General features: G+C 37.2%; 1 protein-coding gene across 1 annotated transcript; it reads left to right on the plus strand.

The window, feature by feature from the left end:
- The first annotated feature begins 292 nt into the window (after nt 1-292).
- Nucleotides 293-10,289, plus strand: LOC104249461 (transcription elongation factor SPT6 homolog). Its single transcript, XM_009805895.2, has 17 exons — nt 293-669; nt 806-904; nt 1,901-2,030; nt 2,099-2,183; nt 2,309-2,462; nt 2,538-2,673; nt 2,795-3,062; nt 3,190-3,399; nt 3,481-3,606; nt 3,695-4,081; nt 4,819-4,926; nt 5,015-5,794; nt 5,954-6,095; nt 6,167-7,341; nt 7,521-7,730; nt 8,594-9,062; nt 9,703-10,289. Exons 1-17 carry the CDS (start codon nt 636-638, stop codon nt 10,119-10,121), a joined length of 4,932 nt encoding a protein of 1,643 aa, XP_009804197.1. The 5' UTR covers nt 293-635; the 3' UTR covers nt 10,122-10,289.
- Nucleotides 10,290-14,714: the final 4,425 nt, after the last annotated feature.

Below are 14,714 nucleotides of genomic sequence, written 5' to 3' on the forward strand. Positions count from 1 at the left end.
CAATACGATACAAATAATTTTAAATAAACAATCAAAATAAATATTATTTTGGGATAACGATACAATGCGATACAATTGGTAACAACCATCCAATCAAGCTGTAAAATTAATACTTTTATGAAAGTGCTCAATATAAATATTCATCAAATCAATATTTTAAAATTTCAGTTGATTTGTTTTGGAATAACAATACAATGCGATACAGTTGGTAACAACCATCCAATCAAGCTGTAAAATTAGTGTTTTTATGAAAGTGCTCAATATAAATATTCATCAAATCAATATTCTAAAATTTTATTTTTAATCAACTATTTAGAGCATTATAAATTCATTGCCAATTCGCCTCATCAAAATAAACAAGTCCCGTAGCTCCTGCCTGCCCCTTTGCATTGCCTTTTGCTACTGTGTCAGTGCCCCGGACCGCCATAGTACTTACTCTCCTCACGCGACATATATACACATATTTGTCCATCTTGTATATAATTTCAGCACCTTTTGCTGTTGAGTAGCAGGGAGAGGAATCGAAGCGAAAAGCCTAGGGTTTGGTTTCAATTTCCACATAGTTCTGTGTGCAAACTTTGTGAAATACTAGGGTTTTCATTGTGTCCTAAGTTTCGTCTTCGCATTTTGAGAAAATGGCTGGAAAAAACGTGATCTCCGATGACGAAGGTTGTTTTTCTTAAACTTATTTTTTCGAAATTTTTCGAGAAATATGTTTCTTATATTAGCTGAAAAATGTTACTAGTAATTATATGCATGTATTTTTTATGCTATTTTATTGATAAAAATCAAATTTGGTGAGCAGACGAAGTTGGAATTGAGGAAGAAGAGAGGGACGAAGAGCCTGTTGATGGAGACGCAGTAGATGAACGGGACGAGGAGGATGAAGACGAAGAAGAAGACGGTATTAACCCTAATTTTAATATGGTTGAATTTTCATATTTTTTTAAAACTTATTATAATGAAGATTGACTGTGTTTTACCTTTGTTATTGCTTGAATTGTGGAATGAGACGGGCCACAACGGAATTGGAATGTTTATAGAGGATTCATACTAGACCCAACTAGTTTAAGATTGAGGCTTGGTAGTTTTTGTTTTGCTAATGCTTGGTTGGAGAAGGATTAGATTTAGTGAGTTCAAGACAAATTATTGAGTATTTAGATGAACTTATCCTGAATATAGGGGTCAATGGAGTGGGTAAAAGTCGTGGGAGATCGGGGTTCAGACTTATGCTGAGTCTAAAAATGCCAGGTGATTTTTTCCCATCTTCCCGATTCTTGATGAGCAGATTTCCGGGTATGGCGGTACTTGTGGTGGTGGTGGGAGGTAGTGGGTACCGTTGGAGTCGTCGAGGCGAATGCTAGCTGGTCCAGGCACCACCATTGTTAAAAAATAAGATCCCAAATAATTGTGGAGTGGATATACAAGTTTCATAGAGCCGCATCAACTAGTTTGGTACCAAGGGATTGTTAATTGATTGCTAATATTTGTTTTGGAGTTCCAAATCACGTGGATTAAGGTTTAAGGATGCATGGTTAGTCGAATCGGCATTTTGTTTTTGTAAGGAAGTGGATCAACTTACCTTGAGGATGTGGATTTGGTGGCTACACTGTTTTTTCTGTTCCGGTTAAGTGCAGTTATACTCAGTAAACTCACCCCCCCCCCCCCCGAAACAGCAGTTACTGCTCCCAACATTAAAGGCTTTTAGCCTGTTATTAGAGTTATCAGATGGACTAATAATACATGATGTTGATATTATGGAGGATAAGATAGGGAAGCCTTTATGGAATAAAACAATTTATCTTTGGCTGTTTTCTCTTGTTTGTAAAGTTTCGCTACTTGTTTTGAAGGTTTCTATGTACTTGTTCTAATCGGGTATTCTGGTGCTTTATTTGGGCAGAAGAAGGTCAGGATGAATATGAAAAAGATGGGTTTATAGTAGATGATGTGGAAGAAGAAGAGGAAGAGGATGAAGAAGATAGAGCTGACAGTGATGATGAGAGGCAAAAGAAGAAGAAAAGGAAGAAAAGGTGAGTTATTTTTTGTAGTATTGCATATTTTTTCTCGTGTATGGTTGCCTTATATATTGCTGTTTCAGGGAGTCAGAGAGGAATTACATGCTTGACGAAGATGATTATGAACTTCTCCAGGAAAGCAACATTGCGGTGCCTCGTCCGAAACTTGTGAGTTGTCATTTTTGCTTACTGATATAAACACACAGACAAACACATGTATATACATTTCATATGTAGTATATTGATTTGTCAGTCATTGTTCACACCTTCTGATTTTCACCTTGGCCGATCAGGAGAGCAAAAAGTTCAAGCGGCTAAAAAAAGCTCAGAGGGATATGGATGATGCGCGTTCTGGTTTTTCTGAGGAGGAGGAGTTTGACGAAACTGGGAGGCGTGGGCGTACAGCTGAGGAGAAGCTCGAGCATAGCTTATTTGGTGATGATGAAGGTAAATGCCATTTTAATTGTCTTCTTTGTTGGGGTCTTTCTCATGATGTTAATTGAACTCCCGGAATATTTCCAGGGCAACCACTCGAGGATATTGCTGAGGAGGAAGAGCGGCTGGAGGAAGAAGAGGATGCTGACATTGGAGAGGAAGATGAAATGGCCGACTTTATTGTTGATGAAGAAGAAGTTGATGAACATGGTGCTCCTATTAGGTATAGCATTTGAAATATATGTGGCTGTAGGATTCATCTTGATGTTTTATTAGCTCTCTGGTTTATCTCACATTGTTTTTTTGCCCCCTCTTAGTTGCTTACCTCTTAATTTCTGATGCAGAAGGAAGAAGGTGAACAAAAAGAAGTCCAGGCAGGCATCAGGAGTTTCGTCTTCTGCTCTCCAGGAAGCCCATGACATATTTGGTGATGTTGATGAACTTTTATTGCGTCGAAAACAAGACCGGGCAAAATCAGGCAAGCACGACGAATCTGGTGAATGGAGTGAAAGGAGACTTGAAGATGAATTTGATCCTACTATTCTAGCTGAGAAGTATATGACAGAGAAGGATGAGCACATTCGGAAAATAGATGTCCCTGAAAGAATGCAGGTGCAACACAAACATTTTCTTTGTGATTGCTTTTACACCTTAGTTTTCTTGTCTGGGTCGATTGTGTTATTTTTCTTGTTTGCTATGATACTTTCTTAACAGTAGAGTTTCTTGTTAATCGTCGTAGTTATCTGAGGAAAGCACTGGTCCTGTGCCACCTGAAGCTATTAGTGTGGAAGAGAGTAACTGGATCTACAATCAGCTTGCTGCTGGCGTTGTGCCTTTCTTTAAGATTAAGAAGAAAGATAGTGGGAAAAGTGATGAAGAGAGTGAGCTACCAATAGATAAAGATGACATTATGAGATTTCTGGATTTGATGCATGGACAGAAGCTTGATGTGAGTTCTAAACCTTAACTAGGATTTGATCTTGTCTGTGCCTGACATTTGAAACTCCGCAAATTTTTGCTTTTTTATTAGGTCCCATTCATTGCCATGTACCGGAAAGAGGAATGCATGAGCTTATTAAAGGATCCAGAAGAGGATGAAACTAGTGATGATGGCCCCAATAATTCTGACAAAAAGCCTGCTGTAAGACGGCAGAAGGTGAGACTTGTTGTCAAAGTATTGTGGATTGTCCCATGTCGAGAAACTTGGGAATATGAAATGAATATTGAAAGAGATTATGCTACAGGTGCTTTGGGCAATCCAAGATTTAGACAGAAAGTGGCTCCTCCTTCAGAAGCGGAAGTCTGCGCTCGAGTTATACTATAAGAAGCGCTTTCAAGAAGAGTCCCGTAGGGTGTATGATGAAACACGTCTAAAGTTGAATCAACAACTCTTTGAATCAATTACAAAATCACTCCAGGCGGCTGACTGTGAAAGAGAGGTTGATGATGTTGACTCAAAATTTAACTTGCACTTCCCACCTGGAGAGGTTGGTGTGGATGAAGGACAATATAAGAGGCCAAAGAGGAAATCACAATACAGTATTTGCAGCAAAGCCGGCTTATGGGAAGTTGCAAGCAAGTTGGGATATAGTGCCGAACAATTTGGTTCACACATGTCTTGTGAAAGTATGGTAAGTGTGGTCTTATAAGTTCCAAATCTGCTGAATGTTGGAGAAAGTAAATTTGCTTTCATGTTAACTATTGCCTTGATCGGGGAATCACTGGAGGGGGTACCGTTTACTGATTGCACCAATACATTTGAAATCACTTTTAGAACATCATTACTTCTGAACTCTCGATCTGCTTGTTGACATACAATCAGAAATGAGATGTGTTCAACTATGTAGACAGTAAAAATGATGACCTGAGTTAATTTAAATATGCAATCTCTCCCACATAGACATGCATCTTATTTGCAAAGGATGACATGCTAACACCCATTTATTTATGTTGGATACCAAGCTATCTTATCAATATATTTTCAAAAAAGCCTTCGATGTAGTGATGAAATTGTGATACATAATCAATCCTATTTGTTTTGTTCATTACTAAAATGAAAACAGGCTCTTTTAAACAGGGTTAGAAAAGCCAATCCAGTTGTTTACTTGCAGCCAGTGGATGAGATGCCCTTACATGTAGTTCCAGTTCCTTTAGTTAAGACCTTTAAATCACAGAATCCTGAGACTTATATTGCAGCCCCCAAATATTCTCCAAATAGCTGGTTGTTCCCTTCTTTTCCTCATTCCTGTTGCTGGAGTTGTGTTTAATTTCTTTCTGAAGTCATCTCTTAGTTGCAAAGGGAGATGAGGATAACATTTGACCTAGTTGGAACTAGGAAATGACAGTGAAGCTGTGAATTTTCTTGCAGGGGGATTTGCTGGAGGATGCTAGGGAAACACCAGAGGAGATGGCGTCGAACTTCACCTGCGCAATGTTTGAAACACCGCAAGCTGTGCTTAAAGGCGCTAGACACATGGTATGAGGATGTTTATGCAATACTTACTTTGGGACGATTTTGTTGCCATGTTTGACTGTAATAGCTAACTCTCATTGAGCTATTTTAGGCGGCAGTTGAGATAAGCTGTGAACCTAGTGTCCGGAAACAGGTGCGTAAGACCTTTATGGATGACGCCAAAGTATCAACGAGTCCTACTCCTGATGGGAATGTGGTGATTGATTCCTTCCATCAATTTGCTGGAGTAAAGTGGTTACGGGATAAACCTCTCTCTGATTTTGAGGATGCACAGTGGCTTCTCATACAGAAGGCTGAAGAGGAGAAACTCCTCAAAGTTACTATCAAGTTGCCCGAAGTTGTTCTTGACAAGCTGATAACTGACTCGAGAGATCATTATCTCAGTGATGGTGTGAGTAAATCTGCTCAGTTATGGAATGAGCAGAGAAAGTTAATACTTGAGGATGCATTTTTCAATTTTCTTCTGCCTTCGATGGAGAAGGAAGCTAGGTCGTTGCTGACGAGTAGAGCTAAGAGCTGGCTGCTTTTGGAATATGGAAAATTTTTGTGGAATAAAGTGTCTGTGGGACCATATCAACGCAGAGAAAGTGATGTCGGCTCTGATGAAGAGCTTGCGCCCAGGGTTATGGCTTGCTGTTGGGGCCCTGGAAAGCCAGCAACTACTTTTGTGATGTTGGATTCGTCGGGAGAGGTTCTGGATATCCTGTATGCTGGGTCTCTCAGCCTTCGTGGGCAGAATGTTAATGATGAGCAGCGGAAGAAGAATGACCAGCAGAGACTGTTAAAATTCATGATGGACCACCAACCACATGTTGTGGTGCTGGGAGCTGTAAATCTATCTTGTACACGGCTTAAGGAGGATATTTATGAGGTGTGCATCCTTGAATTTTATTTGATTGCAAATGTCTGATTAGGGATAAACTGGCGGTATTCTGGTAGGATATGGTGCCATATTATAAACATTTTCTTAATCAGCATAATTTCTTTATTGAGGTGGCTAAAGTATTTCTTGACTGTTTTTGTGGTTCAGATAATTTTCAAAATGGTGGAGGATAATCCAAGAGATGTTGGTCATGAGATGGATAATTTGAACATAATATATGGAGACGAAACCCTTCCACATCTCTATGAGAATTCCCGCATTTCAGTGGACCAGCTCCCTGGGCAGTCAGGTAATTACTTTCCTGTGAACTTTTATACAGCTATTAGGATTTAGCAGCACTTATCCACTCCAGGGTTTTAGGTATTGTTAGGCGCGCTGTGGCACTGGGACGTTATCTTCAAAATCCTTTAGCAATGGTAGCGACATTGTGTGGACCAGGCAGGGAGATTTTATCTTGGAAGCTGAGTACTTTAGATAGTTTTCTTACACCAGATGAGAAGTATGGGATGGTTGAACAGGTTATGGTTGATGTAACTAACCAGGTGGGTGTTGATCTTAATTTGGCTATAAGTCATGAATGGTTGTTTGCCCCTTTGCAATTTATTTCGGGGCTAGGTCCCAGAAAGGCAGCATCTCTTCAAAGATCCTTGGTAAGACAGCAGACAATCTTCACTAGGAAGGATATCTTGACTGAACATCATCTTGGTAAAAAGGTATTTGTGAATGCAGTTGGCTTCTTGCGAGTAAGGCGTAGTGGATACACTGCTAACAGTAATACATATATTGACTTGTTGGATGATACAAGGATCCACCCAGAATCCTATGGTCTTGCACAGGAGTTGGCCAAAGATATTTATCTTAATGATATCGGTGAAGAAAATAATGATGATGATGAACTGCTTGAAATGGCAATAGAGCATGTTAGAGAGAAGCCACATCTGGCGAGGTTACTTAAAGTTCCAAACTACGCCAAAGCCAAAGATCGTCAGGACAAAGAGGAAACTCTCAACGATATAAGGTTAGAGCTGATGCAAGGGTTTCAAGATTGGCGTAGACAGTATGTGGAGCCAAGCCAGGATGAGGAGTTCTATATGATTTCTGGCGAGTCTGAGGAGACACTTTCCGAGGGAAGAATTGTGCAGGCAACAGTTCGCCGAGTTCAACCTCAGAAAGCTATCTGTGCTCTCGAGTCTGGATTGACTGGCATTCTTACCAAAGAAGATTCTTCAGATGATTGGAGAGAGGTCAATGATTTGACTGAAAAAATGCGTGAAGGTGATATCTTAACTTGCAGAATCAAGTCGATCCAAAAAAATCGGTACCAGGTTTTCCTTAGCTGTAAAGAGAATGATATGAGAAATAATAGGTATCAGAATAATCAGAACTTGGATCCATACTACCATGAAGATCGCAGTAGTTTACAGGCTGAAAAGGATAAAGTTCGTAAAGAAAAGGAGCTTGCAAAGAAGCATTTCAAGCCAAGGATGATAGTTCATCCTCGATTCAAAAATATAACGGCAGATGAATCAATGGAGGTACGTTATTGATTATCTTCACAGATATTGAATACAAACTTGGTGCATAGTTCTTATGATGCAACATTGCAATAAAACATCTTTTCTTTTGTGACAAGCGTGAATTAAGCGTTTTTAGAATGGCGATTCTAGCATTTGATGCGTAAGCTATCTTGATACTCTCTTCATACTTTGTGCAGTTCTTGTCGGACAAGGAACCGGGTGAAAGTATCGTACGTCCCAGCTCACGCGGACCATCTTATTTGACTTTAACTCTCAAAGTGTACGATGGAGTTTATGCTCACAAGGATATTGTGGAAGGTGGAAAGGAACATAAGGACATAACAAGCTTGCTCCGTATCGGAAAAACACTGAAAATAGGAGAGGATACTTTTGAGGATTTAGATGAGGTACTTTGACAATTTTTCCAGTTATTTTATATATAATGAGAGTTGTTCCTAATCTAGTTTTTGGTATCTGTTTTCGTTTGGTTTTGTGGGAGGGAGCATTGCAGGGAATAGAGAACATATGTTCCCCGTAGTCAATATGAATTGCGGGATCAGCTATCTTCACAGGTCATCCAGCTGGAGAAAAGAGTTGTATAAAGCAACAAATAAACAAACAAATTAATAAGTAGTAATAAATGGAAATCCTTAAGATGATGATGGTTGATGCTCTCTGAAAGTAGAACTAGAACATAAGTAGGAATGCAGTTAGCTTGCATTAATGCCATTGTTGAGAGGAAATAGAATTTGTTCTCTCTCTCTCTCTCACACACACTCTCTCTCTCTCTCTCTCTCTCTCTCACAGAGTCCTCTTCTCCATATCTCTTTCTTTACATCTCCTTGTGCAGAAACAAAGGTTTTGTGCTCAAATAGTGGACAAATACATTGGGCAAGAGAGGCTGAGTTTGATGAGTGAAGGACCTGGATTTGCTCACTTTTTTCTTACTATTGTTAGAGCTGGTTGGAGTACTTAATTATTTGCTACTTCCTTTTTATTACCAAAAAAGTATTAATTGCTCCCAAGCATTTTGCTTGTTGGTATTTAGTTGGTGGTGGCTTTCTCTGATATGTTTATTATCTTGGGTTGATTGGAGCTAGAAACTTCATGGGGATTTATTGTACATTTTGTGGTCCTTGGCAAATTTTCTTAGGGCACTTGTTTGATTACTTTATTCATCTCCTGGTACAATACATTTCTTGGGTGTATTCTATTTTATTTTCTTGGAAACACTAAGAATCTCATTCGTTTTGTGTTGTGTTTATTTGAGGTAATGGATCGGTATGTCGATCCATTAGTAGCTCATTTGAAGGCAATGCTGAATTACCGCAAGTTTAGGAAGGGATCAAAGGCAGAAGTTGATGAACTTTTGAGAATTGAGAAATCTGAGTACCCTATGAGGATTGTCTATAGCTTTGGTATTTCTCATGAACACCCTGGGACATTCATTTTGACTTACATACGGAGTTCCAACCCGCACCATGAGTATGTTGGTCTGTACCCGAAAGGATTTAAATTCCGCAAGAGGATGTTTGAAGATATTGATCGCCTTGTGGCATATTTTCAAAGACATATTGATGATCCCCATGACTCTGCACCATCAATACGATCAGTTGCAGCGATGGTACCTATGCGCAGCCCTGCAGGTGGGGGCTCAGGATTTGGTGGCAGTTGGGGTGGTTCATCCAATGATAGTGGTCGAAGAGGTGGTCAGTCTGGGGACAGAGATTCTAGACCAGGTAAAATTTTCTGTTTTTGTCCGTCTCTATTCTCTCTTTGTCTGTTCTGTTTCTGCTTCCCCTTTGTTTCATGATGAAAGGTTGCTCTTCATCAAATTCTGAAAGCTCTAAACCAACCTTATTGGTGACTTCTCTTTAGACACCTGCTTTTTCTTCGAAATAGGTGGGGGCCTGTATTTGCAGCTAGTAGGAATTCCTTTTTTAAATACATTCTCTCCAGCACTGTTTGGCCCGTATCTTCAAGTTGAGGCGGCATGTCCCTTTCTCGTTTCCCCCTAAAAATAAGTCTGGGTTTTGGGGGGGGGGGGTTGGGGTTTCTTGTGGTCTATATTGGGGGCGGGCATTGTTTCAACTGCTCTCCTTTTTCCCTCAAGATCTCAACGTTTGTTGGTCCCTCAACTGAGCAGGTTAAGATTTGTGACTTATTTGCCCTAAATAAGATTTTCAGGAAACTCTCTTGGGGGTGAGAGAACGTTTACTGCTTATCCTACTGTGTACACTGTCTGTCTATGTCTAGAATGTGTTTCATTCCATTGGAAGTTTATCCATTGTTGCTCTGTAATGTACAGTTGTTCATTGAGGTTGATAAAAGAGCAGAAAGATGCATACTGATTGCTAGTGGACTTTTCCGGTTTTGCAGGTAGAAATGACTACAGAAATCGAAGCAGTCAGGATGATCCAAGTGGGTTGCCGCCCAGGCCCTATGGTGGTGGTGGTCGTGGGCGTGGGCGAGGACGTGGTCGGGGAACATATGGACGTGGTAGAGGAAATAACGACAATGACGGGCAAGATTCAGATTATGGCACTCAAAAGTGGGGTTCTAAGGAAGGTGGAGGAGGATGGGGTGCAGAAGTCCAAAATTCACCTGCTAGAGACACTTTCTCTGGTGGTTGGAGTGGTGGTGGAAGTGGTGCCGGAGGTGGTAGCGGAGACGGAGGTGGTTGGGGAGGCAATGGTGGTGGTGCTGGCTGGGGGCAGGATACCGGTGGTCAGTCCGATGATTCTGGCTGGGGTGGCGGTAAAAAGGGTTCACAATCCGGTGGCAGCGGAGGGTGGTGACTATCTATGATCACATCAATTCATTTGATCAAGTAATTTGTACTTATGCAGCCCTTTGGATGTATAACCACTGGCTTGTTTTCTTTTTGCAAACATTGTTATCCAGGTTTCAACTTTGCATTCTGGAATTGAATTGCTAAGTGTAGCATCTTTGTAATTATGCCTCTATGTCCGTCCTCCTCATAATGTTTTCCCTTCCCTGTCAAAGGTTCTACTGTTATTTTTATTGTTTAATGCTCTATTCGTCTAATGTAGCTTGACGAGTAAATTAAGAAGTTAAAAATCATATTTTTGACTAATGGAGGGAGGTGATTTGCTCTTTAATAGAAGGATTAAGAAGATATATTTTTCTTGTTGTCGTGTTTTTGTTTCTTCCGGTACTCCATTATATTTCTTGTTCTGTCATCTTATGCGTGGGAAGAAAATAAATTTCTCTGAACATTGGCTTCTTTACCAGTGTTTGATCGGTGTATCTATATTTGGGTCTTTCCTTTTCTGATCGAAATATGTCTGTTTGATTTGGACAATCCTGGGGCTAGTACCTCAGATGGCATAGTATTCTTTTTAATTTTTACAATAATTGTGGTAATTAGATCAGCTTGCGTTTCTTGACAATTCCCTAAGGGGTCGTTTGGTTGGAATATAGTTTATACCGGTATATTAAAATTAATACTGGGATAACTTATGTAATTTGTTTTGCTAACCAAACATTGTATTAAGGTGATATTAAATTTTTATATTACCCTTATACCTTCTTATACTTCATACCAAACTATCCCTTTAAGTGTGTTTGCAAACTTTTGCCCACAGGTACTAGGGCCTCGCATTTTTATCTTCTATTTCGCCTCAAAGGATTTGAACCTACTCGTCATGGTTTTCATTTCATTGATGCGTAAAACCCTTAAGCCAGGTGCCGTAGTTGAGTTGACAGATGACAGTAATTTTTGACATCAGTTTTTTAGCTAGAGTTTAACAATATATTTCCAAATTTGTTAAAAAATTTGATTTGAGTGAAGTTTGGTTTGAAGATAAAAGATCTGTTTGGACATAATTTTTCAAAAGATATTTTACTTTTTTTCCCCGAAAAAACATGAAATGTGACTTGTACCCATAAGTTTTAAAAACTATCAACAATACCCAACAACTCTAAAGAAAATTCATATAAAACTAGGGGTAGACATTCGGTATTTCGGTTCGGTATTTAAAAATTTTGGTTCGGTATTTCGGTATTTGGTTTATCAATTGTGTATACCAAATACCGTACCAAAATATTTCGGTACGGTTCGGTATTTCTTATTTTGGTTCGGTACGGTTTCGGTATGGTTTCGGTTTAAACCAAATCTTCACTGTCTAGAGCTCCCAGCTGAAACATAATAGAGGATCATTTAGATACAATTTCAGCGTTTCCCTACTCATTACTACATAAATATCTCAGTAGGAGAATTCCAGGAATCGCATCAACAGATTGCAATCATAAGAGAACGTTTCCAATTCATTGTTGATTAATGTATCAGAATCAGTATTGATCGTATAATTATTATCCAGCTGGACTTTAGACTCAGGGTTGATCGTAATATTATTACCCAGTGGGACGTTTTCGTTTGAAATAGTGTTAGGATTCAAGTCCGGATTATCAGCATGGATTGATGATTTGGATCGAGAGGTACGTTGAACAAAGTCGATGGCAACGAATATGGGAGATTTTTGGGAGTTTGAAATAAGAAGGAAAGTAACGAAGATTAGCAAAAGGAAAAAAGAGAGGATGAATGGGTATTTGCGTTGCTTCAAGATATCTTGCATGGACGATGAAGATGAGGATATAGCCATTTTTTTGGATTGAATATTCTGTGTCTATTCTTTTGTGATCTCTCTAGCCAGAGAGATGTGGGAAAAAACAATGACGTGAAAAAACGCAGAATACACATTATACCGAAATATCAAAAATTCAATACCGTATGTCGAACCGAATTATCGAAATTTTTGTACCGAAATAAACCGAAAAAACCCGAAACCGAAATACCAAATTAATTCGGTTCGGTTCGAAATTCGGTTTTTCGGATTTTATGCCCACCCCTATACAAAACAAGCGAAACAAATCTGAAGAAAATTTATACAAAAGGTTCTAGCAAATTATCTTCAAATTTTATCTTTGCGGTGGATTGTCACAACAACTTTGGCGAAAGTTTTCTTCTGTTTATAGAGAAGGACAAAACCACATGAGTTTAGTGAAGGAAAAGTGGGTAGATATGAATTAGTAGGGTCATAATAACATAAAATGGGTTTTTATTTCATTTTTTTATTTTTATAAAATACAAAAGTTTAGAGTAATTTTTGATTTTTTTAAAAAACCAAACGGTGGGCCAAAAACAGCTCTTGAGCTGGTTTTGGATTTGGGCGTTGGGATTTGAAAATTTGCCAAAATATGAATAAAATTTATAAATAAACAGGTATTTGACCAAAAAAATTGAAAAAGATTTGGCAAAATCTATGAAGAAACGGGGGGTTATATAGCCGAAGTTTTGTAAAATTGTCTAGGCAGTGAATCTCGCATGACAAAACTCAAAACTGTATACAAGGAAGAGGCAGTAGACTTGTTATCTCAATGATAATTGAAGTTGTGGTGAAATATTTTTCATAATCCATAAATAAATTAAGAAAAGAAGAAATGGATAGGTAACAACAGCTTTAGAAGAAGTGAAGTTGAAAATAACAGTTGGGCATTACATGTGCATAAATTGAATTTGGTCACGGGTGCTTGCGGTGTGCCCCACAACACAAAATTAAGAAGGAACCTTTGTGCCCGTGAATTTGATTGGATCGTTTTGTTCATTGTACTTGAATCCGTTTTATTATTTATTGCATGGTCTAAATTTCGTTTTTTGTGTATCAAAAAAAGTTGTTACCATCATATTAGTGAAACCGTAAAATTATTCCCATGTCTTGTTTCTCAGAGTAGTAAACAAAACTCGCATTGCTTTTAGTACTTTATTGCGGGATTTAGTTATTCTTTTACGATCTCATAAATAAAACAAGTATTCCCTCCATTCAATTTTACTTGACACATTTTGATTTTTCACGACTCTTAAGAAATAATAAATGAAGTGCATAATTTACCATAATACTCATATTAATTAATGCATATTTTATTGGATTTGAGAAAATGATTTGAAATGATTAATAAATACAGTAGGTATAACAATTTTTTTTTGTCATCTCTTGATATGCATAAGGTGACAAGTAAAAATAAAAATCTATTTTTAGTATACATGCCAAGTAAAAGTGAACGAAGAGAGTACTAAGTTATGAGTGAATTTATGTATAACTTTATGCACGGTAAACAATAGATTAATTAGACCCGAAATAATTGAATTCTACATAATTACTCCCTGTATTACTTAGGGCATCTCCAAGGATGTACTATTTTTTGCACCAAATCTAAATTTGGTGTAAAATTTGGTATTTTTTTGCTCTAATGGAACACCAAATCTTGCACCATTATCGTGCATGAACGACACTATTCATCAACACCAAATTTAATTTATTATTATTTTATTCATATTTTTATTTTTTTGGACTTTTAATTTATCATATATTGTGTATATAATTAATTTTTATATTAAGATCTTTATAATTTTAATTTTATATCCTATTTTTTTGATATATTAATTTTTGTATATATTATATTTATATAAAATTATAAGTTAATTTTATTATTATTATAATTGCATAAAAAGAAATATAACCATTATTTAAAAATAAAAAATGCAAATATAATATATCTAATGTTGCTAAAATTGAAAAGTGAAAACTAAAATTTAGAAAAGAAAATTAACAATACATAAAATAAAAATATATTATAATTAAAAGTACATCAAAGGAGGATACATTAAAACTGAAATTACATTAAAAAACATAAAATATAAGTTTAGTAATCCGCTATGTCATTTCCAGGTGCACCAAAATTACCAAAAAACTGTAATATTTATTTAGTTATCTTTTATCGATGATTTCACTTTTAGTTAATTTATTCTTTAAAATAATTTTGTAATAAATAATTATATAAGTGGTGAATGTGAATTATATATGATGAATATGGAAAAATGAAAAAAGATAGAATTTGTTTGAAGAAATAAAAAATGAAATTTAAATAGAAGATAATAATATAATATAGAAGAGAGAGAAGAAATATTTTTTTTGGTGTAAATAATGGTGTAATGGGTGGAGTAACTTTGGTGTTACACCGTTTTGGTATGAAATTTGGTGTTAGGGTTGGAGATGGTCTTGTACCTGCATAACTTTATGCAGGATAAACGGTATAATAATTAGACCCGAAATAATTGAATTCTACATAACTACTCCCTGCATTACTTATACCTGCGTAATTTTAACCAACAACTAAACCATCCCTTAATTAGTTAACAACTTCGAATGAGGAAAAATTAAAAACAAGAGAAGAGCGACAGTTTATTATTATTTTTTATTTTTATTTATTTATTTATCTTTTTAAGACTCATTCAGGTTTTTACTCTTGGTTGGTTTTGATCTTTTATGTTTCAAAGTCAATAAAAAAGAGTAATAGAGTAAACTCAATAA

This window comes from Nicotiana sylvestris, chromosome 12 (assembly GCF_000393655.2).
Source record: "Nicotiana sylvestris chromosome 12, ASM39365v2, whole genome shotgun sequence".
In the NCBI taxonomy this organism is placed as follows: domain Eukaryota; kingdom Viridiplantae; phylum Streptophyta; class Magnoliopsida; order Solanales; family Solanaceae; genus Nicotiana; species Nicotiana sylvestris.